Source organism: Mercenaria mercenaria, chromosome 11 (genome assembly GCF_021730395.1).
Source record: "Mercenaria mercenaria strain notata chromosome 11, MADL_Memer_1, whole genome shotgun sequence".
Taxonomy (NCBI): Eukaryota; Metazoa; Mollusca; class Bivalvia; order Venerida; family Veneridae; genus Mercenaria; species Mercenaria mercenaria.
Genome location: NC_069371.1, coordinates 32,126,073 through 32,150,181, shown reverse-complemented (window position 1 = coordinate 32,150,181; position 24,109 = coordinate 32,126,073). Strand labels below are relative to the sequence as shown.

The following is a 24,109-nucleotide window of genomic DNA, read 5'->3' as shown; positions in this document are numbered from 1 at the left end:
TTTAGATGGTAAATACACAATTTGAAAAAAAAATCCTGAATTCTTAAAATACCGATGGTAAATTAAAATATTCCGTAATGATTATTAGTGGGTTTTTTTCTTGTCACTTTGTAACATCGTATTACTTCTTTTTAAAAAGAGTTCTTTGAATTTACCTTTATGGTTTTGGTATTTTATCCTTTTTCAAAGCAGGTGGTTGGGAACAGAGGCAACCAAACTGAGTCTGCTATAGTACTTTTTACTTGCGTTCCATCATAAAAGGTTCATCTTACCGCAAGAGGGAACTGGAGACGACTGATTTCAGCAGAACTTAATGCCTCCTGTCTAATTATCACCGCCCGGTGGTCGAACTCTCTAATCTTTAAGTTATACAATTACAACAACTATTCCATTTCACATCTTAAGCCGGTACTGCGGTGAGGAGTGGCGTGGGGTGTATTTCGTTTCATTACTTCTCACGGGCAACTTTATCAAACCTTGTAGTGTATTATTTTGTTTGGTTGTATTCTATGCTTCCAAAGGCCCTTCTCACAGATTTCATTATTTATCAAAACAGCAGTCCTTAAATACATCGTGATGGCTGTAAAAGGTTTCTAAATACCTGTTGTTATATTTTCTGGTTCCTTGTTCACTTGGAGAACACTCAATTTACAATAATTAATAGCATTCTTGAGGTGTGAAAGGTGTTGCACATTTCATTGTCATGTCGGTTTAAGGCTAGTGTGTACGGTGAGGTATAAAGAACATACAGGTTTTAATATCCGCTTCATATCGACAAACGTCTTGACATAATTACAAGTACTTTAGCTACAGAATGCAACTATATTTATGCTGAATGAAGGCCAATATCTAGTTACTGCCGCCTCAGTTCTTTTACAAGTATTATGAATAAAGTATGCTTTTAGTAATTCGTAATGACAGATTAACCTCTCAGACAAAGATCAATCAAAATAAAGTCTCATTGGAATACTTCGTCATGTGCTTACTGTCAAATGCAAATGTTGATATGGTCGAAGAACTTTTAGACTATTTAGAGTTAACAACTAATTATTACGGACCACATAAAGAATAGCACGGGTCAAAACATAAATACATGTCTCTTCTTGGAGAAAAAAAAAATGATTAATTCATCCATTCTAAGTGCAGTCTGGTTGAATGGTTGATATAAATTATGTTGACACATATTAGGAAATAGCAAAGACTTCTTCTAAATCCTTGGTAATTGACCGAAGTCCTTGGTACTTGTAATGGCGCATTTTATGCGTATACCTACAGCAATTATAGACATTCAAGCCATTTATGTGTCTACTATAAAAAGGAATCTTTGCAAAGCTTTTAACGTGTAGTCTGATCAAATTTTGCAGAAAAATGATCAGTGGGAGGCCAAATATAACGTGTATTTAATTTATGAAAGATATATTTGTATAATAATAATAATATATTAATTAATTTTCTAACAACAAGATGGTCTGTACTTTGGAAAGTTGTTTGCGGGAGCGAAAGTGGGGTTTGGTGCGCACAATTGACCGGTTTAAACTTCTCAGAGATATATTGCAACTGAACGTCCCGAGACACTGCCCGACTGTGTTCCTTTGCTTTATCCTTGGTTTTACTTTATATTTTCATGTAAGTACAAGTCAATGTATCACATTCATATATACATTGCTGTATGGTTTCGAACGAGGCTATACCTATTGAATCTTCATTATTGTCTGTACGTGAAAAGCAAAGCAAATCATTTTTTCTCACGGGAATGAACATGAATGACACACAATGCAGATCTTGATCAGACTGCACGGATGGTCGCAAAGACAGAATGGCCATCATCATAATTTTTAAAACAGTACGCACAGCAAGAACGATCAGCTTACATAAAAACAAAAGGTTTCAAGAACTGTAAAAGCTATAGGCAGACCCGTCCTTCGTAATATAGACCAATTTGTCACGATTTACTTCCGTATTATCGCCCTATTTATCATACATAATTATGATTAGTTGTCAGATTAGGGCTTGAAAATTAAGCTTTTGTTTCAACTGATTTAGACCTTATCTGAAATTTCACATCGTAGAAATTTAGTCATAAATAATTGTAGAACATCAATTTTCCCTATTTCATTTTTATCATATTCAGACACGGGAAGTTGTACATCTTTGGAACGGGAGTATGCAATAAGAGAAGAAAAATCAGAACATAATCTGGAAGCAAAGAACGCAACTAAGTCGTACAAAAGCTGGGCTTTGATTGCGTTTTTTCCATGACAGGTAATGGAATGCAAAGCATACTGAATTCTGTTTTCTTACATACTCCAGTTACTCTTTAAGTTTTTAAAATTAACATTTAAATTTCATAAAGGGTGCTTGACGTCATACGAGGGGTGATCTGGAAGTTCGTAGACTGTTCCAAGAAAATAAAAACAATATTCAACAATAAATAATAAATAGCAAATAACAATAACACAGTAAGACGTACCCGGAGCACGCCATCGTAAAACAAGTGACGTCATGATAACGTTAAAGAATCAGTCACACTTTTTCAAAGTAATCTCCGCGGATTACAATGCATTTCAATGTTCTGTAATCATTCAGCGTAGGTATCGCTGAACAAGTCACCGTCGTATGACGAAACAACATTTTTTCGTATACATACGAAGCTCCCTAGCGTCCTCAAACCGCACTCCTCGTAGCGCTGCCTTGATCTCCGGAAAAACTCTAAGAAACTGGACTGTAGAGTGAATGCTGAAGAATTTCGAAAAAAGGCAAATTGTTTTCAAGGCCGGTTGAGTCAGCCCTGTTTCCTGGAGCGTTATTTTGGTGGAATATTATGTGCTCGGGGTCGAGATTGGGGCGTTTCTTCTTCAATGCCTGCATCAAGTCACATTAAATTCAAATATTTTTAAATATCTAAAAATAGATCTTATAGACTAGTTAAAATAATGTTTAAATGCTTACCTTCAAATAGTAACTAGTGGTCACTGTCTGGCCATCGAGAATCTCGGTACTGTAGGATCATGCCCTTCCTGTCCATGAAAAACATGAAGATGTGTTTTCCACCGCTTTTCTGTAATCTTGCCTTCTTTTGGGGAAGGGTCCCCGGAGGTTTACATATACAGGGCGTCGAAGTGCCATAACCATATCTCGTCGGTTGTAACTATGCGGTCGAGGATTCCTTCGACTTCAAGCTCATACGGGCGGACGAACTGTTATGAGCAGCGAACCCAGTTTTCCCGCTTGTGATCCTTAAGGAATCGCGGCATCCAGCGCGCGCACACTTTAGATATACCTAACTCTGTTTTCAAAATGTCATGCACTGTAGAAGTAACGTCCTTTTTGTTTGTCGTCACGTTATATTTCTCAGACTAATAAACAAATCTGTCTTATTTATACAATATTTATTAATATATACACTTTCCTTCTATACGGCCGCTATATGAAGCTTTGTGACTTTTTTCAGTCTTGTGATAGTGTATAGAGCGCAACTAAGAAAAAATAGAAATCTGTTGTAGAATCGTTTTGCCCGAGTACGTTCGTGGCAGTATATGAAACAATCTATGTCCCTCTCGTCCTTTACAACCGGCTTAAAAGAAACTCTCTTACTTAGTTACACTGAAAGGATTCCGTGATTCAAAAGGCTCGGTAATAATGTCGATACTAAGTCGATAATTTATAAAGATTGCTTGTAGGGATTAGTACTGGAATGGTTCTACCGTACCTAGCTTTTGTTGATAATAGGTTTTGACTGAGGGTCATGGAGTCCAGTCAATATTTATAGATAACAAAGTTCCCTTTGAGCCGGGGCTACGGGGCGTGGGTGTGTTACATGTTTCATTACCTCTAATGAAATGCTCAGTCAAACCGGGGCTGGTATGTTTGTTGGCGTTCTATGCTTTCGAAGGACCACTTACATATTTCATTTACCGTAGGTCCGCCATGTAAATGAGGATTTTAGATATACTGCATTAATTTCTCACAAAAAAAATAAAACAAACGAAATTTTCAAATATCTAAACATTATTCCTTGTCGGATGTTAGCAAAGAAACGAGTGTTGAAAAATCAGTAATAAGTCACGTGATATGATGTATAGTTTCCGCTGCTCCATTTTCATTATCATTATTTCTGTCAGGATGAGTTCCGATCGCACTCGTATTTCAGGATGAGTTTTGTTTGTCAAATATAAAATTTCCATGCGTGATCATTATCAGAACGCAAAAAGGAAGTCGTTTTAAGTTAATACATCACTGTCATTTACACATGAATTAATTTCACTTGTAAATGTTCACAGTGGTCATAACTTTATTAATTCAGGTGGTTTCAACGTTATTTGAGCTGTGAACTTTACGCTGAACGAGTGGGCAAAATGACAAATTTCCGTCATGCAAGTATTATTCAAAGAATTTCAAACTGTTTTATACCGAATCGATTCAGATCAAAACGATAGGTGCACATGGAGCGCAAATGACGCCGTTTCTTAGCACATGTGTTCAGTTGAGATTTGAGCTGTTTATTCAAACACTTCTTTCTGTCATTTTTGTTAGATTTTAGATCATCACGTCATATCGGGATCAAGTAATTATTGGAATGCTTCATATTCAAAGGGCAAATTCTTAAATCAGAGCATGGGTGTTTTCATAGAATTACTAGAGCTTGTTTATGGTTTATGACAAATCATACGAAAAAGTTATTTGAGCATTTAAGCTCCTAAATCAACATCATATGTCGATATTTATGTTTAAAAAATATCTAATCACTGACGCGGGCTTTTCTACACAGGTGATTTTTGCTTAAACTCCAAAATCAACGTTTAAACCCTTTCATTACAAAAATGAAATGTATTATATTTCAGAAAGTTGAACTGGAGAAATACCAGTTCAAAAGTGGCCATTATTGCCATCATTATATAAGTGTAAAAAAACTCTGGTACATCATCAAAAGATGCGTTTTCTGCGATCTAGATTTTCTTCAGCATTCGGCTATTAAACTGTTTTTTCTTCTTCTAAATATGAGAAAATAGAGTACACAAATATGAACATACATTTACTTTGCTTCCACTGGTTTACTAAATTACCGAGAATAATGGTAATACAACAGCCTGCGGAAAGAATGGTATACAATCATTGCCCTTTAGGGAAATTGATATGAGGACTTATTAAATACTCGTTTCTATTCCCAGTTTAGTTACAATGGAGCCGGAAACTTCAATATTTTTCCATACACTGACTGAATTTCATATCGGGTGCGTGACGTAATGTAATGTGTCACTGCATTAATTCCTTTATTTCAGTCTTATTCAGGCTATTGAACAAATTTATGATATATTCATTTATACGTGTAGAAACGTATGTAATAAAAAAGGTTAATATTATCTTTGCATCGGGGAATAATGCACTCTTTCTTTAGCGAAAGAATATTGCGCACCTGAAGTCGTGCAATATTTCCGCTGCAGAACTCGTCCATATTTCCCAAAACAAGCTAATAACCTATAATTATCGACCTCGAAAAAGTGACATCGACCAAGAGCGCATCCTGAGGTTGATATCGCTTTTCCTGGACCTAGTTGTTCGAAGCTTTAGCCTGCTGTTAAACCTACCGCCGACAAAAGTTCGAGTCGAAAAAACTATTCTTGGTGAGAAACACAAGTATGATGTTTAGATTTTACTGTAAAGAAATGTTCGTGTTCATAACCCTTAACTCATAAATCTGTTTTTCTATATCTTCTTAAATTTCGAAATACAACTCTGGAAGTTTATCTACCGTTAGCTTAATCGTCATTTGAAGTTTCGAACAAATGGGTCCCGGTTGATAAATGCTCATACTGACCGAACCTTAAAGCCATTAAAGCCAAGATCTCGAGGGTTTCTGGATATAAAGAAACCAATTGCAAATATTTGCAGCTGTTAGTCATTTTCCCCAGAAACATTGTGTACGACGTCACACCCTTTTGACGTCAAAATGTGATGACGTCACAGCTGGAGGCCAATACGTATTTTTGGTCCCACCTACGTGTCAATACGACCTTTTAACATTAATCATGTGACTGCCTCTAGACCCATGGAAATGACTATAAATATAGATGAAATAATAAATCAGGGTTTAAAACTTATATATTCAGATATCTATATCATTAATTTACGGTTCGTTGTCTTTTCTGACATTTTTTTTTCATTATAGATTAAACAGGAAGCATTTCATTCCAAAGTTTTAAACAAAGCCAAATAAATGTTGTTATTAATGTCTATTCAGACAGTTAATTAGTGTCGAAAAAATGTACAGGTCTCTCGCCGGGATAGGGCGAATATTTTCTGGTTTTCCAAAAATTACAAAAGGTTAACTAGGTCTGAGAAGCATGAGACCTCTTTTTAGTGACTAAAATTATGAACAAAAGTTACTGAGGAAAGCTATCCGCACTGGATGACTGCACTGGATAAATGTTAAAACATCAACAAAGTACCGCCCTCTATCTCTGATTCATGTAGAGAAGATGGCAATAACATGCAAAGAACAGGACAGTACTAGTACAGAATCCGGGAACACTGGTTAGGATAACTGCCCGCCGTTAATACAGAGCTCACCACTCTCTACCCCACCCCGCACACACGCGCACACACCTCCCTCAATAAAAGACTTGTACGAACTAAAAGAATACTACAAAAGTGTTTTTATAAGACAATGCATCGATAAGCTTGATACCGACATCTACATTACACAGTGTAATATGCAGCAACACGTTTTGCAAACATGGTTAATATATTACCTTAAATCTGAACGTCGTCTGTGTGAAAACAAATTAATCATTAGTATATATTACAATGAATACAATATGTAATAAAAGACAGAAAAAACAACAACAGTTCCACGTTAAAACAACGATGTGAACACGGAATTTATAGTTTACTAGTAACCATAGGTTTTAGCAAAATATTCACTAAATGCCACTGTCTCTAGGAATTCTTTGATGTTGTATTTCTCGTCCGAGTCATACTCCAATTCCTCTACAATACATTTGGCCTGTTCTCCCTCGAAGCCTTGGGCAGCAAGACCTGATTCAAGTTCTTCTTTACTCAGACTTCCGTTTCCGTCTTTATCCATTTCTTTAAACGCTTTCTCTAAGCATGAACTGAAAGTACATATAGAATTTAGATAGTATATGATACACATATAAAATGTGTAAGCTTGCTCAATCTAATGTGATGATAATTCTATTGGTATGAAAAGTATAAACCTTTGTCAATAGTATAAAATGTTGGTGACTTTGATAATTCGTGCTGAAAGATTACACTGATCATGTTTATGAGCATTTAATTATTTTGTAAAGCATTAGTTCTATATGTTTCAGTTGTCGTTAATATGAATATCCTTTTCAACGGTATGTTTGTAAATTGTGTAAATTCACAAGTGTGGCACCGTTAAATGTCAAACTCCTGCTAAATGTCGCAAGCATATATATATGTCACATGGTTCATGTTAAATTGCTCAATCCCGATAAATGTCGCAAATAACTTCTTCGTATGATTTTGCCGCTATATGTTGCACCTATAACTTTAAATGTCGTAATAATTTATACTACACTTATATGTTGTACAATACCAAGGCTAAATGTCTCACTGCTTATTCAGAACTAAGTTAATTGCTTTTGATTTTTTTTTATGAAATAAACTTGAATTTTCAGCTTTCCTAAGTTTTGGTAAGGTTTCATCGTAAATTTTCTCCAAAACCACTAAATGATATCATATAGTTCGTTCGACAAAGAATTTATACAGCTATCAACATCAGTTTCAAATGTTGTTCTTGTTACTTCCTGATATTACGTCCACCTCAGCCGGTGGACAAGGGTACTTTGAGCAGACCGGTTTCTATACTTAGAATGAACAGTGCGATCACCCGTTTCTAAACAAACTTTAAATATCGCCAAAACTTTGTTTCTAAAAGAGTTCACATGATTGTCAGATTTTTTTCGGAATGTAATGACTCGATCTTTTCCAGAAAGAATTACTATATACCGATCCAAGTGTACAGTTTTCATATAATCAAACCGCACATATGTTTTTCATAAAACTTTAAAGAACATGATTCGATCATGAAACAATATCAAACATTTCCACCATTTAATACAACTTTGAAAACCAGTGCAAAACTAGAATTATTACTACGTCCAAATCTGTCACGGTTAACGAACAAACACGGTTATTTAATCTTATCTTGGTTACAAATATTTACGTTGTATTACGACTGATGAACTTACCTTTATTTTTCGACATTTAGCGTTGGTGTTGCGACATACTGAACAGTCTCAATCAAACCGAGTCTGCTATTTTTTTTATTGCATTCTATGCTTTCAAAGGACCTTTTTACAAATGTTATTAACTATCACAACAGGCGATGCACTTTCCATTACCTCTCAAGAAGAAACTAAATCACACCGAGTCTGATATTATTTTTCTTGGTTGCATTCTATGCTTCCAAAGGATCTTTTTACAGATTTTATTAACTATAACCGCACTTGGATTCAGTGTTGTTATATTTTCTGGTCGTTTGGGATCATGGAGTCCATGCAATATCTTTGTAATAGAATTCCGCTTAAGCCGGTGCAAGGGGCTGAGAGGTATTGCACTTTCCATTACCTCTCATGTACAGACTCAATCAAACCGAGTCTGCTATTATTTTCCTTGGTTGCATTTTATACTTTTAAAGGATCTTTTTACAGATTTTATATATATCGGTGACATATAGCATTAAATGTGCGAGTTATCGATGTTTGCGACATTTAACGTCAACCTTACAACAGTTAATGGTGGTTGCGACATTTAGCGATAGTGAGACATTAAATGGTACCACAAAAATGCATGCATGTGTGTTAATGTATAATGTGGTGAAATTAAGTAATAAACTCACCATTTGTCTGTTCTCATGACACCTTTGATAAACTCATCTTTCGTCAGCGTTTTTGCTTCTTTCTGTCCAAAATATATATACCTCTCCTAAAACACATAAACGCACTTTAATAAGTTATTTCGGTAAGGTTTTAGGAACGTCAACCTCCTTTACCTGTTATGTAATGTTATGTTATGTTATGTACAACTGGCGATGGCAACTGATATGATAAAGATACGATATGAAAATACGATGCATCTTACTAATCGTTTACGAAAATGTGACAGTTGACACGTTTATTATTTATACTTGATAGGAATGAATAATATCTATCTTTCAATGATCTATCAGTATATTGTACAGGAGAACAACATGACAAACTTACCAACCAGATATATAATTATTCAGAAAAAAGGTTTCTATTTCACACTAACAATTTTGTGTTCAAGTAGGAATTCAAATTAACATCGGCTAAAGCATCAGTGTACTTCTTTTAATAGCTTAGATGTTCTACAACAGCCTGTCCTTTTTGTATATCTACTCTACATATCTTATTGACTATTGCGGTAGCAAGTTTTAAGCTTGCTTTAAGTCCATGTATAGATAACTTATTTACATTTAGTTATAATAAACAGATAAAAAGTGTAAGACATGCAGAACGTTTTGTCTATGCATGGACTTCACGTTCATCGAAACCCATAGAAACGACCGTATTATACTGGATTTCATTAAGAAGCAAAACTTTATACATGAGCAGCCCGAGTGAAATTATTTCATACGTGGTATAACCGCTAGAGTGTGTGAATAGTGTGCAAACATATCGTTGCAAAAAAGAAATGTGCCTTTCAGGCATGTTTCTCATTATACGGTCAGCAGTATTTATAGACAGTTCTGACTGATCGTAAAATTACACATTCGTTTACGCCGAAATACATTCCTGCATACAGAAATAAATCCTTTTATAATAGTTTTGCTAAAGCCGTTGCTAGGGCAAGTGTTCAATGCGTCCAAAGAATCATTATATATATAGTTAACTGGTATCGGATACATACAGTCCACCCATTCTAAGCGTTTTCTACATTTTACTTACGTTTACGTCGAAATCATCTTCACTCTCGTAAACTTCCTGCAGATATTGTTTAACCTCGTCCACTGTTAATTCGTTGTTTCCATCTTTGTTGTACTTATTCCAGAAACCTTCAGCTTGAGCACGTGTTACGTTTCCCGCCATTTTACCTTTAAATGGCACAAACTGAACTGAACAACTTTAAAATACTTCTAAACTGAGTTATCAAAATCCTACCTGTCGCAAAACCACTAAATACTGACAAACCAATATAGACGGATACGCCTAGATTACCGGATGAATGAATGCATATTTTGATACTATATTTGCTTGTGGTGAAATTCACCGCGAAAACATTTGAGGAATGTTAACGTAGGATAAACATGGGAATATTGTGTGTAGTACAAGCTAAGAGGCTTGTCGTAAATCATCTTTATAAACATCTTAAAATATTTTTATACGATCATTTGACAAGCGATGCGCAATTAAACCTTCAATTCTCCATATGGATGGATATTATTGTTTAAGACCTCATAATACTGGCTATGTTTAAGCTGCAAAAATATATCATATTTGCTGTCATTAATTAATTATAAATCATCATATTGTGTGGTTTTGCGTTTGTAAACCAACCCAAGAAAGGATTAGAAGTAAATCCTTACTTTAGACTAAAATGAGGAAATGCGTTGTCCAACCAGTTTGAACACACAACTAAATTTGTTCCCATGAGCCAAACAATGATATCTTTCTAATTAATAGGCAATAATTTTCTAAAACAAGAGACCAAAACGGTCCTAAATCGCTCACATGAGGACATTCGCCTTTTTTACCTTGCTTCTGAACACCCATTACACAGTTCGTTTACCATTACATAAATGTTTTTCAATTATTTTTTTTTGTGGGGGGCTGTGAAAAATGCGTAATAAAGATCCATTAATCGGTTTATGGGAGTATGACGATTAAAGATTTTCTATCTTCTGATCTGGAGTCATTCGAATAACACTGGGAAAAGTCTACCCATGGACGTCACAGACTAAGTTTGGCGAAGCTCTTTCAAGCGGTTCCTTTTCTGTTTCTAGCTCTGGCCAAGTGGATTCATATGAACCAGTTTGAGAGATCTATGAAAGGAACCTCGAGTTTAAGTTGGCCGAAAATCCATAAAAGGGGCCAAGTGGAAGCATTTGAACAAAATTTGGAGATGTCCATGTTTAAGGATGCTTCAGGCCAAATTCTATGATAATGACCCCTGCAGTTCAAGAGAAAAGGGTGTTTAAAGGGTATCATTTCCAGTTCTGGCAGTTTTAATTACGGGTCAAGTGGAACTATTTGAATAAATTTGAGAGGAGTCAATTCAAGGATGCTCCAGGGCAAGTTTTATAATAATCCACCAAGAAGTTCATAAGAAACAGTCGTTTAAATGTTGTTTTTTTTCTATATTTTTTCTACTTTTTAGTTCTGGTGGCCCCTGAAAGAGATTAAGCGGAATTTTTGAACAAATCTGAGAGAGGTTCATACACAAGTACGCGACAGAACAATTATGTGAAGATCCACTAAGTGGTACATGAGGACAGGCGCAAGCGAATACATTTGAAAATAAAATGCGAGAGAACCACACAAGGATGCTACGGATCAATTTAAATAAAAAGGGTTTCAAGGGGTTCATGGGAAGAAGCCGTTTAAACTATTCGTAGCTCTGGTGGCCCCTAAACGAGACCAAGCGGGGCATTAGAGAGGTCCATGTCAGGATGCTACTGTCTACGTTTGGTGTAAATCTTACTGGTAGTTTCAGACGAGATCTTTAAATATATTGTTGACGCAGGACGACGGACGATGGAAGACGGACATAGGACCATCCTCCTATATTAAAATCAGGGACAAAATCCTTATGACAACAACATAGAATTTTGAGTAGATATTTAGAAAGGATTTCCTCTGCACAAACCCGAGAGCATGTTAGGAAAACTGCAAGTCGCTACAACTCACCTGAAATAAACACAAATTAAAATGGGACAACTTCAAATACTTTAGTAGTACGTGTAATTTCACCATATTTTTTATAGAAAGAATAAAAGTGTATTTTTGTATAAATAACATTGGTGCCACAACCGTCAAGAATGGCCCTTTTCCGCGAGACTGCACTCGCTATCTGAATGACGTCATTCACAAAATCATAACGATGTTTCTCATTACAGATCTGGTGTAGTCGTTCTGCACATGTCACAAAATCATTATCATTGATGTGCATGTTGAAAATACGCAAAGTTTTGCATGTCCGCACGCATTTAGAGTGTAATATGTATAATATACTGACTTAAGGTTAGGATTACCATGGTTAAAAATATATACATTAAAGATACTTATCATTCAAATCGCTTGAATCCGGTAAATACTGGAGTCTGTAATATATCACACGCACAGCATACAGTCAAATCATAAACAAAATGACGACGCTCAAAAATAAAAAGTTCAAAGCAGGACACCAAACAAACAGAACATTAAAATTTTAATACGAACTTTCTAACGGTAAAGATCAAAACTGAACGACATGACTACGTTATTTACGATTTTTCAAAATCAGGAACTGTATATTTGTAAGAAGGCGAATTAGCTCTGCTACAATTTAACGCGGTCGGGTCCATCCAGCTGATCTATTGAGTTGCTGAAAGGGTCGATAGGTTAACTTGATTCTGATTTTCAGAAATTCACGGAAAGAGGGACAGAAAACCAACTTCTGTTTGAATGAATTAGCCATTCTATTGAATGTTACTTTTTATTCTTAAGACCCCTGAAAACAACAGCAGGATTTTGAACTCTTGATACATTTTACACATCCCTATCTGTTTTATATTGCCTATCATAGTCATTTTCAGTTGTGAAATTCATCAAGATTCATACAGTTTTGAAAAACTGCAAATATGACTTTAATTTTGTCTTGCTTATTGGTATTGCTCTTGGTGCTCTGACTTCTTCAGTCATCGAGTACATACTTACATATTTTTACAGGAGCATATTTATGTTTTCTTCTCGGGGTTACTGTTACATGTGTAAGAGATTCACCTGGCGGGGAGTAATTTTATTTACAGTCTTGTAATACATGTATGTGGTGGGGGAAAAAGTGAGGTTTTGTGCCAGTTAAACCAGTAAAAATTCCCAAGTGGTATTTTTCCACCAACCGTCCCAAGGCGTTGCCCTACTGTATGTTTGATGTTTGTTAGTCAGTCTGTTACTTCTATATTCTCAATATTGCTTTCATATCTGATCAAATGCCTAGTTACTGCGTACATTTAAATATACCCCTATGTTCATATACAGTGTTGTACGAACAGCTGCGTTCATTACTATGGCTTTTCCTGTTGGACTTTCGTCATTGTTTTTTCTATTTGACGCCTGGTTCTTACGAAATTTTCAGAATATCTTAGTTAGCATAAGAATATATCTAATATTTATAAAAATGAAAAATATATTTTTCTGAAATGGCTAAGTGCTAAACATTTTTATAGTGAATTTCCCATGAAATCACCAAAAAAAAAATCAAAGTAATTCAAGATATGTTCCTAATGCAAAACGATCCTTTTAAAACACATGGATACCTTTAAATGAAAACCCGTTAGAGATTTCGTAAATCAAGCAGTATGACTAAAGTCATTTTGTTGGATGTAATTTTAAATTAAAATCTATACTATTCCAAATATACGCGATAAGGACTTAGAAGCCATATAAATTTAACTACTTCCCTTCACGTATAGTAGCTCAAAAACTATTATCCTCGCGAACATAATTAGCACTAGACTTTAAGCATTTTTTTTAAATATTCTATTCAAAGTCGAAGAACAACTGTATATAAAATGACCATTTATACGGTTTGTCCGATAACTTGGGAAAACTGACGTAGCAATATGGTGCCTCTTTTCCCGGGAACACTGGCACGTGATTGACACATGCTTCTTCTTCTAACTGGAGCTAGTTATCAGCTGATAACCCATCGCCTTACCATGAAACGCTAAAAGCACATTCTTCCGCCGCTATTACTTGGTAAAATATCAAGAAGCATAAAAGTATCTTGTGTGTCGGGTCAGTGACAGTTAAAGTTTTGCAATATATATAAAATGACCATTTATACGGTTTGCCCGATAACTTGGGGAAACTGACGTAGCAATATGGTGCCTCTTTTCCCGGGAACACTGGCACGTGATTGACACATGCTTCTTCTTCTAACTGGAGCTTGTGATCAGCTGATAACCCATCGCCTTACAATGAAACGCTAAAAGCACATTCTTCCGCCGCTATTACTTGGTAAAATATCAAGAAGCATAAAAGTATCTTGTGTGTCGGGTCAGTGACAGTTAAAGTTTTGCAATATATATAAAATGACCATTTATACGGTTTGCCCGATAACTTGGGGAAACTGACGTAGCAATATGGTGCCTCTTTTCCCGGGAACACTGGCACGTGATTGACACATGCTTCTTCTTCTAACTGGAGCTTGTGATCAGCTGATAACCCATCGCCTTACAATGAAACGCTAAAAGCACATACTTCCGCCGCTATTACTTGGTAAAATATCAAGAAGCATAAAAGTATCTTGTGTGTCGGGTCAGTGACAGTTAAAGTTTTGCAATCTTGATACACTGTATTTGTATAACCTAAGAATAGAAATAATCAAGTTAATGCCCCATCTGCTTAAACAATACCAACTAGAACTGTCACAGGAGTGACTCATACCCCCACCATACGGTCTTGTCACAGAAGAATGGTAACCATAAGAAATCTTAAAAATACTTTGGAGTACTTCATCCTGGGCTTCCACATATAAGTAATACTAGTATAATACTAGTAAAGTAATACTAGTAAATATATTAAATCTCTAATATTAGAGATACACTAAAAGTGAATTTAAAAAAGTGTCTTACCGACCCATGTTACCACAGAAAAATGTTTTTACTTTTTACATAGGACTTATAATAAAAAAGTTAGAAAAATACCTAAAATATTGAAAATCTAAAAATAGGATTTCTAAAAATAGACTAATTCTTGGAATTTAAGGGGAAGAAACTCAGTACAAAAGTTTAAAAAAGGTTACTTCCCTTCGGCTCTAAGCCAATCAGAATGAGATATAGTGAAAATACATCAAAATTAACCTTAAATTCTAGGTAAAAGGGGACACAATTCAAGAAAAATTAGTGTCAGAGTTATGCACCTTGTGTCACATGATGTGGGTGATGAGGTGGAACATCTATTTTAGGTCTGAATCAAATCCATTCAGTAGTAACTGGGATATAGTGAAAATACATCAAAATTAACCTTAAATTCTAAGTAAAAAGGGACATAATTCATGAAAAATTGGTGTCAGAGTTATGCACCTTGTGTCACATGATGTGGGTGATGAGGTGAAACATCTATTTTTAGTTTGAATCAAATCCATTTTGTAATAATTGAGATATAGTGAAAATACATCAAAATCAACCTTAAATTTAAAGTAAAAGGGGACATAATTCATAAAAAAATTATGTCAGAGTTAAGCACCTTATGTCACATCATCTGGGTGATGAGGTGGAACAACTATTTTAAGTTTTAATCAAATCCATTTAGTAATAACTGAGATATAGTGAAAATACAACAAAATTAACCTTAAATTCTAAGTAAAAGGGACATAATTCATGAAAACTTGGTGTCAGAGTTATGCACCTTGTGTCACATGATGTGGGCACATGATGTGGGTGATGAGGTGGAACATCTATTTTAAGTTTGAATCAAATCCATTCAGTAGTAACTGAGATATAGTGAAAATACATCAAAATCAACCTTAAATTCTAAGTAAAAAGGGGCATAATTCATAAAAAAATGGTGTCAGAGTTATGCACCTTGTGTCACATGATGTGGGTGATGAGGTGGAACATCTATTTTAAGTTTGAATCAAATCCATTTAGTAATAACTGAGATATATTGAAAATACAACAAAATTAACCTTAAATTCTAAGTAAAAGGGGACATAATTCATGAAAACTTGGTGTCAAGAGTTATGCACCTTGTGTCACATGATGTGGGTGATAAGGTGGAACATGTATTTTAAGTTTGAATCAAATCCATTTGGTAATAACTAAGATAATAGATTTCGGGACGCGACGGGACGGGACGCGACGGGACGCAACAAAACTGACTCCTATATACCCCCCTCAAACATGTTTGGTGGGGGTATAAATATAACAGTGATTAATACTATTAATAATGGTATTCTAGTTCTCACGACGTGTACTTTTTATGGCTTTACGGAGTGGCAAGGCGGCCATGGATATATTACGTATCAATTAGAAAAATAGGACTTATAGTCTTGTGTAAATAAAAAGCAGTTTTATTTATTGAGTCTGCCATATTGGTTCGAGCCTGCACCTCAAAAAAAAAAAAAACAGTGGCTCTATCAAAGGACCAGCAACCGTTCGTTTATACCATAGTAGTGAATTATTTAACATTCACTCAATAGCAGCTATCTCGAAAAGCTTGAAAGCAATTATGACAATATGTTCCAATAATTAAGGCATTGCAATATTTAAGAAAGTCATAAATTTTCATAGACATTGTCTACATCATGCTATCTCCAGCGAACGGTAACGATCTTCCGGATTTCAAAAATGCGGCGATATTTGGTCGTGAAGCGATGCGCTCTTTGTAAGCCTTAAGTGCGGGGATATAATCAGCTTTTGCCCAGGCCTCAGGAAACTGGGACTCGGTAGCTCTTAAACAGTGAAACAGCGTCAGATCTGCGTAGCAACACTTCGACCCTATGATGAATCTGGAATTTCGAAAAAGATAATTGATTAAAAACATAAGAACAGTAAATTGCCATTCAAAAATGATGTTTATACATTTCTGCTACAGACTTAATACATTGTATATAGTTCTTAGCTTTTTTGTATATCTGTAAAGAAATAACAAATTTAATCGTTCCCTGAAAAAATGACGAAAATATTTAACTAAATTTTACTTCAAATCAAGGCGTATAACTCTCAAATTGGGTTATTTTGTAGGCTGGTCAATTTAACTATTGTGGTTGAACTAATTCCAGCATACACTTTTTTTGCGGAATGAGTAGTAGGCAAGGAAATGAAACACGGAAAATCAAATATCATGGTAAATCTTTGAGTTACTGCATCTGGAATTCTGGAGTAAAGTCTAATACTTATGGCCGTTACTGTGGTCCATATGCTGTATATCTCTACTACTTTTATACTATAGTATGAATGTTTGTTTTGAATATCAGAAAAATGATTTCTAGCAAGCACTAGTAAGCTACGTTTAGCATTGTCAAAAAGTGTCGGGGTGTCAAAATTCAGAACTCAGAACAAAAAATTTCTATCAAACCTGTTGGCATTGGATTTAAAAGGTGTTGAATATAAAACATGTGTATCTCAATAAACATGTGTATCTCAAAGTCAGAAACAAGGAAAAAAAACATTCAGGGATTTTTAAAACGAAAGTGTATTCACGGTGTTACTGCAAATGGGAGGGGGACTTGACAACGCCAATATGTGCTCGAAATTTATAAACAGTTACGACAATGATTCATAAAAAGCTTCCTGAACTGCTTTATTATTTAATGCATGCATGTACATAAAGAAATGATAATAATAGTTCCTTTATTTTACTGTATATAGATTTGCAGTACATATTTGAAACAAAAATACGAAGCTGCCATTAAATATCACCTAATTTTCAGAGTCTGGTTTGGATTTCTTTCGAAGATTTTTTTCCTGTATTGCATAAGTAGGCCTAACTTAAAAATTATAAATGATAAATAAAACTCCATGTTGGAATTAGTTAAAGGTTCTGAATATAACCGGCCCATATAAAACATTTCTTATCTTGATAAAGACATATTATAATCCTGTGAGATGTGATAGTTTTATTAAAGTTGGGAAGACGTGGAATGTTTTATAATCTATTTAGTAAACCCTTATCATGCTGGACACGATTGATTCTGCCTTTGCGACCAGTGCAGATCATGATCAGCCTGCACATCGTCTGATAATGATCTGCACTGTCGCCATTCAGTCGGTACCTTTTTGGTAAGCACCCCTTTTAACAGTTAATGGTATTGTTCAAATTAAAAGATGGACAAGTTCATTATAGAAATTTAGTAGGATAAGGGTTATAACAACGGGTAATGTTTAACTAGATGTCTGAGCTTATGAGTTAACGAAACAACAAGCGTCCCTGTATTAGTTTTTATATATTATAAAAGGTGTCCCCTGCAACAAAAATATACCCCATAGTATGATAGTAAAAATCTTCCTTCCTTATGTTTTGAATGGTCGGAAATAAAATTCACATGCTGATGTACACAGAACAGAACAGAACAGAACATACGACTGTTCATCTAATCCAACTAAGCAATATAATGTCAAATATGTAATTGTCCATAACAATTGATAGGAAAAACCGTTTACCCTTTTCCCCCTCCATTTGCAACCAATGCCCTCTCAAAGTATTTCAGCCATCTTGGAAACCTGCTTTCAATAAACCTGTCTATATAAGGCTGGGTTTCTTCTTTCTGTGACTTGTAAGGGCCAACGTTATGAATACCATGAAATGCAAGTCGACCTTTAAAACAATGAAAGAGTAGGAGTATCAATAAAAGTTATTATTTTATATATTGCCTTTAAACATGTTTATCTTTTTTCTTTGATTTAACGTCAGACAGACACTACTGCCAGACACATGGCAACTTTCCAGCTTTCTGTGACGGAGGAAGACTTAAGGTGTTGCTCCACATATTAATTCAGCACGATCGGGCACCTTGATAGAGACACCGACCTTCCGTATGCCAGCTAAATATAGCTTCCTCACACGGAAGTATTAAGCGGGGTTTCTAACCCAAAGTGGTGAAGGGCAAGTGTTTCTAATCCAGCTACCTTAACCAATCGGGCATACAGGCCCACTACATTGATTCACAACTGATACACCAGTGGTGAGAAAATAAATGTTAAATAATATACCACGACAAATGATACAGTGACGTCAGCCTGACCATAACGTAACATCCTTTTTCGGTGTTTATCCCGATATGATGCAACAAAAGCTTCCTGAATTAAATACAATGGAAAGGGACATCGTAATGGCATGAATGGTGGCTGAAGAGGATAAAAAATCATCATCAAAGGACTGAGAAATACTATCCATAAACCAAAGCCAAAAATGTTGGAGTAATGCCCTTAAACGGTTTACGACGGTCTGGGTGCTTAGCTGCATAACACCGATACAGCAAACATTATAATAACTTTCCTATATTAAAAGTATAAAGGGCTGTCATAATTCATACTCTATTAACACCATAAAATCATAGGGTCAATATACTAGTAAAAAGATAAAACATCTTATTCAAGCTGTAATCAAATTAGTTCATATTAGATACCGTGGTAATATTAAATGATAACATTAGTTGCAATAGAAGCACTTCAGTGACGTTTTTTCTAGGTTTCTCAAGTAAGTTCGAAGTACACTGACGTCAAATACAGTACTGAATGACCGAGAAAATGTTGCCTGTTTTTCTCAGTTTCTCATTCAGTGACCTTATCATTTGAAGCCTTGCAAATTTATCTGTATGTCTTTATCGACTGAACAGACACAAAGAATGCCTTTAAGTCGAAAGGAATCAAAATGAACACTTACACGAATTTTTTTTAAAATAACGCAAGGCGGTAACTCACTTTATGATACATTTCTTCTCATTAGGTCCTCTTTGTTGTGAACAATTCTGTCAAATGCTGGTTATTTACATAAAAAGTATCGAAAATCGTACCACATTAATCTTGTATAGATGCAGATTTGCTTACAGAATATGCAACAATGACATATCAACCGCTGTCTTAAATTAGCTATTTTTCAATTTCTTCACTCCAAATTAGTCCAGAATATAGTAAATCACTTCTTGTAGTTACTTCCGTAATCTGCAAGCTGTCTTAAAGATAAAAGTGCCACGTTCAAAGCATGTCTAGTCAAAATCTTACATTTCCATAAAAGTTGTTCAATCTTACAAGCTTCAAACTTTCTTATATTACCGAGCTAAAAATGTATATCCTAGCAAGTAAGAGTTCATAACATCACTTTCCTGTGTTCGCTCCATGGCAAAAACATCGAATTTCGAGTGGAATGTTAAAAGTAACACAAACATTTATAATGAACTTTTTTGCTGGCCTATTGTTGGTCCAAATCTTAACGATGCCTCCATAATTAATGCAATGATCAGATTTCAGGGAAGATTTTTGTATTGAAAAAAAAGTTTTTAAATAAGGATAATTTCATTTTAATCAAATATCGTTACAAAACCGCCACCACAATAACAGAAATCATCCCAGTCATACTGATGACGTTATGAAAATTAGCCTCCACAACTAATTATGACAATAATGTAATAAAGGTAATAAAACTTAACCTCCACATAATGGTCGTAAGAATTTTAATCTCAACAATGTTATCAACTTAACTTTAAAGCAAAATAATCGTGAAAAACGAGGTTATCAAACTACTTTCTCAATATAACCGTGACAATCAACCTTAACCCCAGCAAATTAATAATCAAGGTTATTAAAGCGAAGCTCAGCAAAATAATCATAAAAGAACATTCTCCGCGATATAACTGTAACAATCAGCTAGGACTCAGCAATTCAGTTCTGAGAAACAAGGTCACAAGCATCACTCTCTTTGATATTATCGTGACAATCAAGGCTATAAAACATAGGCCTACTGTCTTCCATATAATTGTGATAATCACGTGAAAAAAAAACAACGCCAACGTTCTTGCGCAATTTATGAAAATCTGATGACTTTGAGGGACAATCATTAATTTTTTAGCTCAGTATTAGTTGTACTAGTGTGTTTTATACCAGAATAGTGTTAGCGCATGTTCATTTCGTGTTATAATATCTTCAGAATCCCTCGGGGAACGTTGGTACCCTCGCCCTACCGGGCTCGTGCACCAACCAATCCCTCGAGATTCTGCAGATGTTATAACACGAAGAATTATGCGTTATCCCTACAATAAACCTAAATATAGTCTAGTAGCCGCAACAATCAAGATTTTAAAAACTTTTCAATATATTCGTAACAATCAAAACCTTTACAATACACAATTATTCGTGGTGAAAATTAGGTAACAAAAGTTACCACAGTATTTGTTAAGATCAATGTTATCAAACTTACCTTCTGCAATATAATCGTGACAATCAAGGTTTATTTGTTCGGCGTGTGCGTTGTCAACTTCATTACCAGGTAGCATATCAAACTTTTCTGCTAAGTACCGGCTTGCTACGTGTGCCTGAGACAATGTGAAGTTGCCTAAAACGTACGAAACATAAAATACAATTCAAGACCTTCGAGTGGTTTGTCGTCTAATTTATCACGGTTCAGAGTTCAAATACGTAGGAACTGAAATACGATGGTGTTAGCCCATTGGCAAGTGGTTTAATATCTAAGCATCTGAACAATGAACCGTGATATTAGACGACAAACCACAAGAAGGCATTGATTGTTTTCATTCTTACATGTTCAATGAAATATTTTGGCAAAAATTAAGCTGGGCATTTATTCGAGTAGCAATGAACCGGGCGCCATGCGGCAGTTTGACGTCATAATGCTCTTTTACCGGTCCGCGCGTCAACCGTTGTTTATAGTAGAATATACAGAGCTTGACTTTCTTCTTTGTTTAACTGGCAATCAAATTGAGACATGTTAGAATCGAGTTTATAAAATGTTTGTATTTTTTCTCGAAATGAATGTTTCTAGTTTATTCTAATATGCTTGTTTCTGTTAAAACACGCTTACGCTAAAATGACGTCACGTTAATGGGCGACGTTAAACGTTAATAATGTTTTCGAGATACTATGTTTTACCTTCTGTTTAAGATAAATGGCATATCAAAATCGAAATGATGTATCGCAAAATCGTGTTTCACTTAAATTAAAACACTCAAAATCGGTTACACGTCGCCAGAATAATTTACTTGGACTGCACCCTCGTGAAGTTATTCTGCGGACGTAAAACCTTTTTCCGTGTGTTAACAATGTTAAAACACGAATTTTCTATATATTATTTCTTATAAATACTTTATATAATGTAAGCTGGCATATTCACTCTAATTAGATTCTTAGCTTTATCCGTAAATGGGCATACTGCTTATATAACCAAAATTAAGGCAACTTTGCATCTGGTTTACGCCTGTACTTACAGTACAAACGCAATTGCACGAACATGCAAATTCTCATTTACGCCTGTAATTCTGATCAAAACTGTTTTATTTATGGGGATACAATGTCACACAGGTATGATATTTCAAGCCCATCAGACCTCATGCAATACCTTGTTAGTAGTTATCGAGCGATATGCATTTCATTAAATCATGGTACATTGTACTTTGATACCTTAAATACATATGAAATAATATAAAGTAGAATGAAAGTACCTTTCTTAATGACAGGAGGAGCAAAATGAGGGAAAAAGTCACTTTGCCCCTGTATAATTTCACTGACAAGCCTGGTTCCGTCGTTCACTTCCGTATACTTGACCCCGGCTTCCTCAAATATCAGTCTAAGAAACTCGCCTCTTCCTGGAAATCCTGCCCAATAATACAGACACCATTCTTCTGACATTTTCTGTAACAGAATATTAGAGAACACAAACATTACGAGTTTCAAATTCCAGAGTGCCATTAAATGAATCTGATAAATAAATTGAATAAACATTATCTTACAAAGATTAGCAGTTCTATGTTCTGAATTTTGACTTTTCATCTTTAACGCTTCATTTGTCACGAACTTTCATGTATTAATTCATGCAGTAAATTGATTAGTGTCACATGTTACAGAGTAATCTTTAACAAAACAAGAACTTTACATGTATCTTCTATCATTTCTTTATTCAGATGCTAGTTTAAAGAGGGAAAAATAAGAAAAGCATATGCATTTAACTTACGGGTGAATTGCTTTAATCAAAGAATATCCGTGTGAAGTATACCGCGATCACGGTAACCAGTTTTCAGTGATAAACTTATACAGGCAATCTCCTAGCTTATTTATGCGATATGAAGTAATGTATATGTCAGTGGTTAGTTTAAGCAGAATTTGTCCTACATTATGACCACATAATTATGTTACCAAGGAGTTTTGATGTTTGAGATTTCAATATATAGACTAGCCTACTGATTGGGAAAACAGGATGATTTGCACTTGCCTCACTGAGATTAGACTCACTTCTAGTCATAAGTACTTAAAATGGTGTAGTGGTTGCTTGGTGGCATGTTACATAGGCGTTTGTGGTTTAATACTCCGACGGTTCTTTTTTCTTCTTTTTTTTTCAGTGAGAAAGTTTGAGGAGTAATTAAGCTGATTTCATTCTTTTACTAACACATTTTCAAAGTATATGTTTCCATTTTTATTGTCATGTACAAGTAAATTTCATTTTGATGCAAAATACCATTCATAATGCTTCATTAGCGGTACGTTTCGCCAGCTGTGTCCGTGGATTCCTGGAGTCAGAGTCCACAATGCATTTTTTCTAGCCGAGCATACTAGTAACATAAAATTATAACTTATTTCATTTGCACATGTATACAGCACATCGACTGTGCATTATGTAAAATAGTTTGTACTTACTTGAAAAAAAACAATTACAATACGCAACAGACTTCCATATAATTTCCTTTGATCTAGAATGGATTTACATAACGCTATTTTAAAGATGAAAATTTATATAGATTAAAAATTGCGACTGACGGATATCGAATACACACAACACAAAATAACAAACACTGCATTGCTTAAACTTACCTGTACTATCACGGCCATTAAGGCGGTACATATTTTGTGTTGCTAAAATTAATAATTATACCATATATATTCTATATCGTATGGAATCTTGCTGATTTGTAAACACCGTTCCATTATTAAAAGTACAAAAACGTCGCTGACCTCAAAACCGACTGAGAAGGTAAATCGAAACAAGTTACGCACAATACGCACGTGCGTATAATTTTTTGTCAAAGTACCACTCTAAAAAGCAGCCAGACTGCACCAAAAGAAGTCAATATTTCAAAAAATTTCCGGGGGTGGTCCCCCGTACCCCCACCAGCGGGAGGGGGTAACCCACACCCTTTCCCGTGCGTATAATTCATATCGCCACCCGGGCACGCC

General features: G+C 35.1%; 2 protein-coding genes across 2 annotated transcripts; both read right to left on the bottom strand.

Annotated features, from left to right (window-relative positions):
• Nucleotides 1–6,638: 6,638 nt before the first annotated feature.
• On the bottom strand, nt 6,639–10,246 carry LOC123531738 (15 kDa calcium-binding protein-like). The gene is made up of 3 exons (XM_045312966.2): nt 9,957–10,246; nt 8,888–8,973; nt 6,639–7,112 (listed from the first exon to the last, which is right to left on the bottom strand). Exons 1-3 carry the CDS (start codon nt 10,095–10,097, stop codon nt 6,890–6,892), a joined length of 450 nt encoding a protein of 149 aa, XP_045168901.1. The 5' UTR covers nt 10,098–10,246; the 3' UTR covers nt 6,639–6,889.
• A 2,176-nt stretch (nt 10,247–12,422) lies between these two features.
• On the bottom strand, nt 12,423–23,041 carry LOC123532605 (glutathione S-transferase-like). Its single transcript, XM_045314070.2, has 5 exons — nt 22,893–23,041; nt 22,384–22,573; nt 21,126–21,260; nt 18,374–18,527; nt 12,423–16,719 (listed from the first exon to the last, which is right to left on the bottom strand). Exons 2-5 carry the CDS (start codon nt 22,568–22,570, stop codon nt 16,509–16,511), a joined length of 687 nt encoding a protein of 228 aa, XP_045170005.2. The 5' UTR covers nt 22,571–22,573; nt 22,893–23,041; the 3' UTR covers nt 12,423–16,508.
• Nucleotides 23,042–24,109: the final 1,068 nt, after the last annotated feature.

What these genes read in the sequence shown, in the direction of transcription:
- LOC123531738 (XM_045312966.2), bottom strand. Translation starts at nt 10,097, where the DNA reads ATGGCGGGAAACGTAACACGTGCTCAAGCTGAAGGTTTCTGGAATAAG. An exon ending in AAGATGATTTCGACGTAAAC is followed by an intron (nt 8,974 to 9,956) that starts GTAAGTAAAATG and finishes TATGTGTTTTAG; the next exon opens with GAGAGGTATATATATTTTGG. An exon ending in GTCATGAGAACAGACAAATG is followed by an intron (nt 7,113 to 8,887) that starts GTGAGTTTATTA and finishes ATGTACTTTCAG; the next exon opens with TTCATGCTTAGAGAAAGCGT.
- LOC123532605 (XM_045314070.2), bottom strand. Translation starts at nt 22,570, where the DNA reads ATGTCAGAAGAATGGTGTCTGTATTATTGGGCAGGATTTCCAGGAAGA. An exon ending in TCACGATTATATTGCAGAAG is followed by an intron (nt 18,528 to 21,125) that starts GTAAGTTTGATA and finishes ATTGTTTTAAAG; the next exon opens with GTCGACTTGCATTTCATGGT. An exon ending in GCAAATGGAGGGGGAAAAGG is followed by an intron (nt 16,720 to 18,373) that starts GTAAACGGTTTT and finishes TCGAAATTCCAG; the next exon opens with ATTCATCATAGGGTCGAAGT.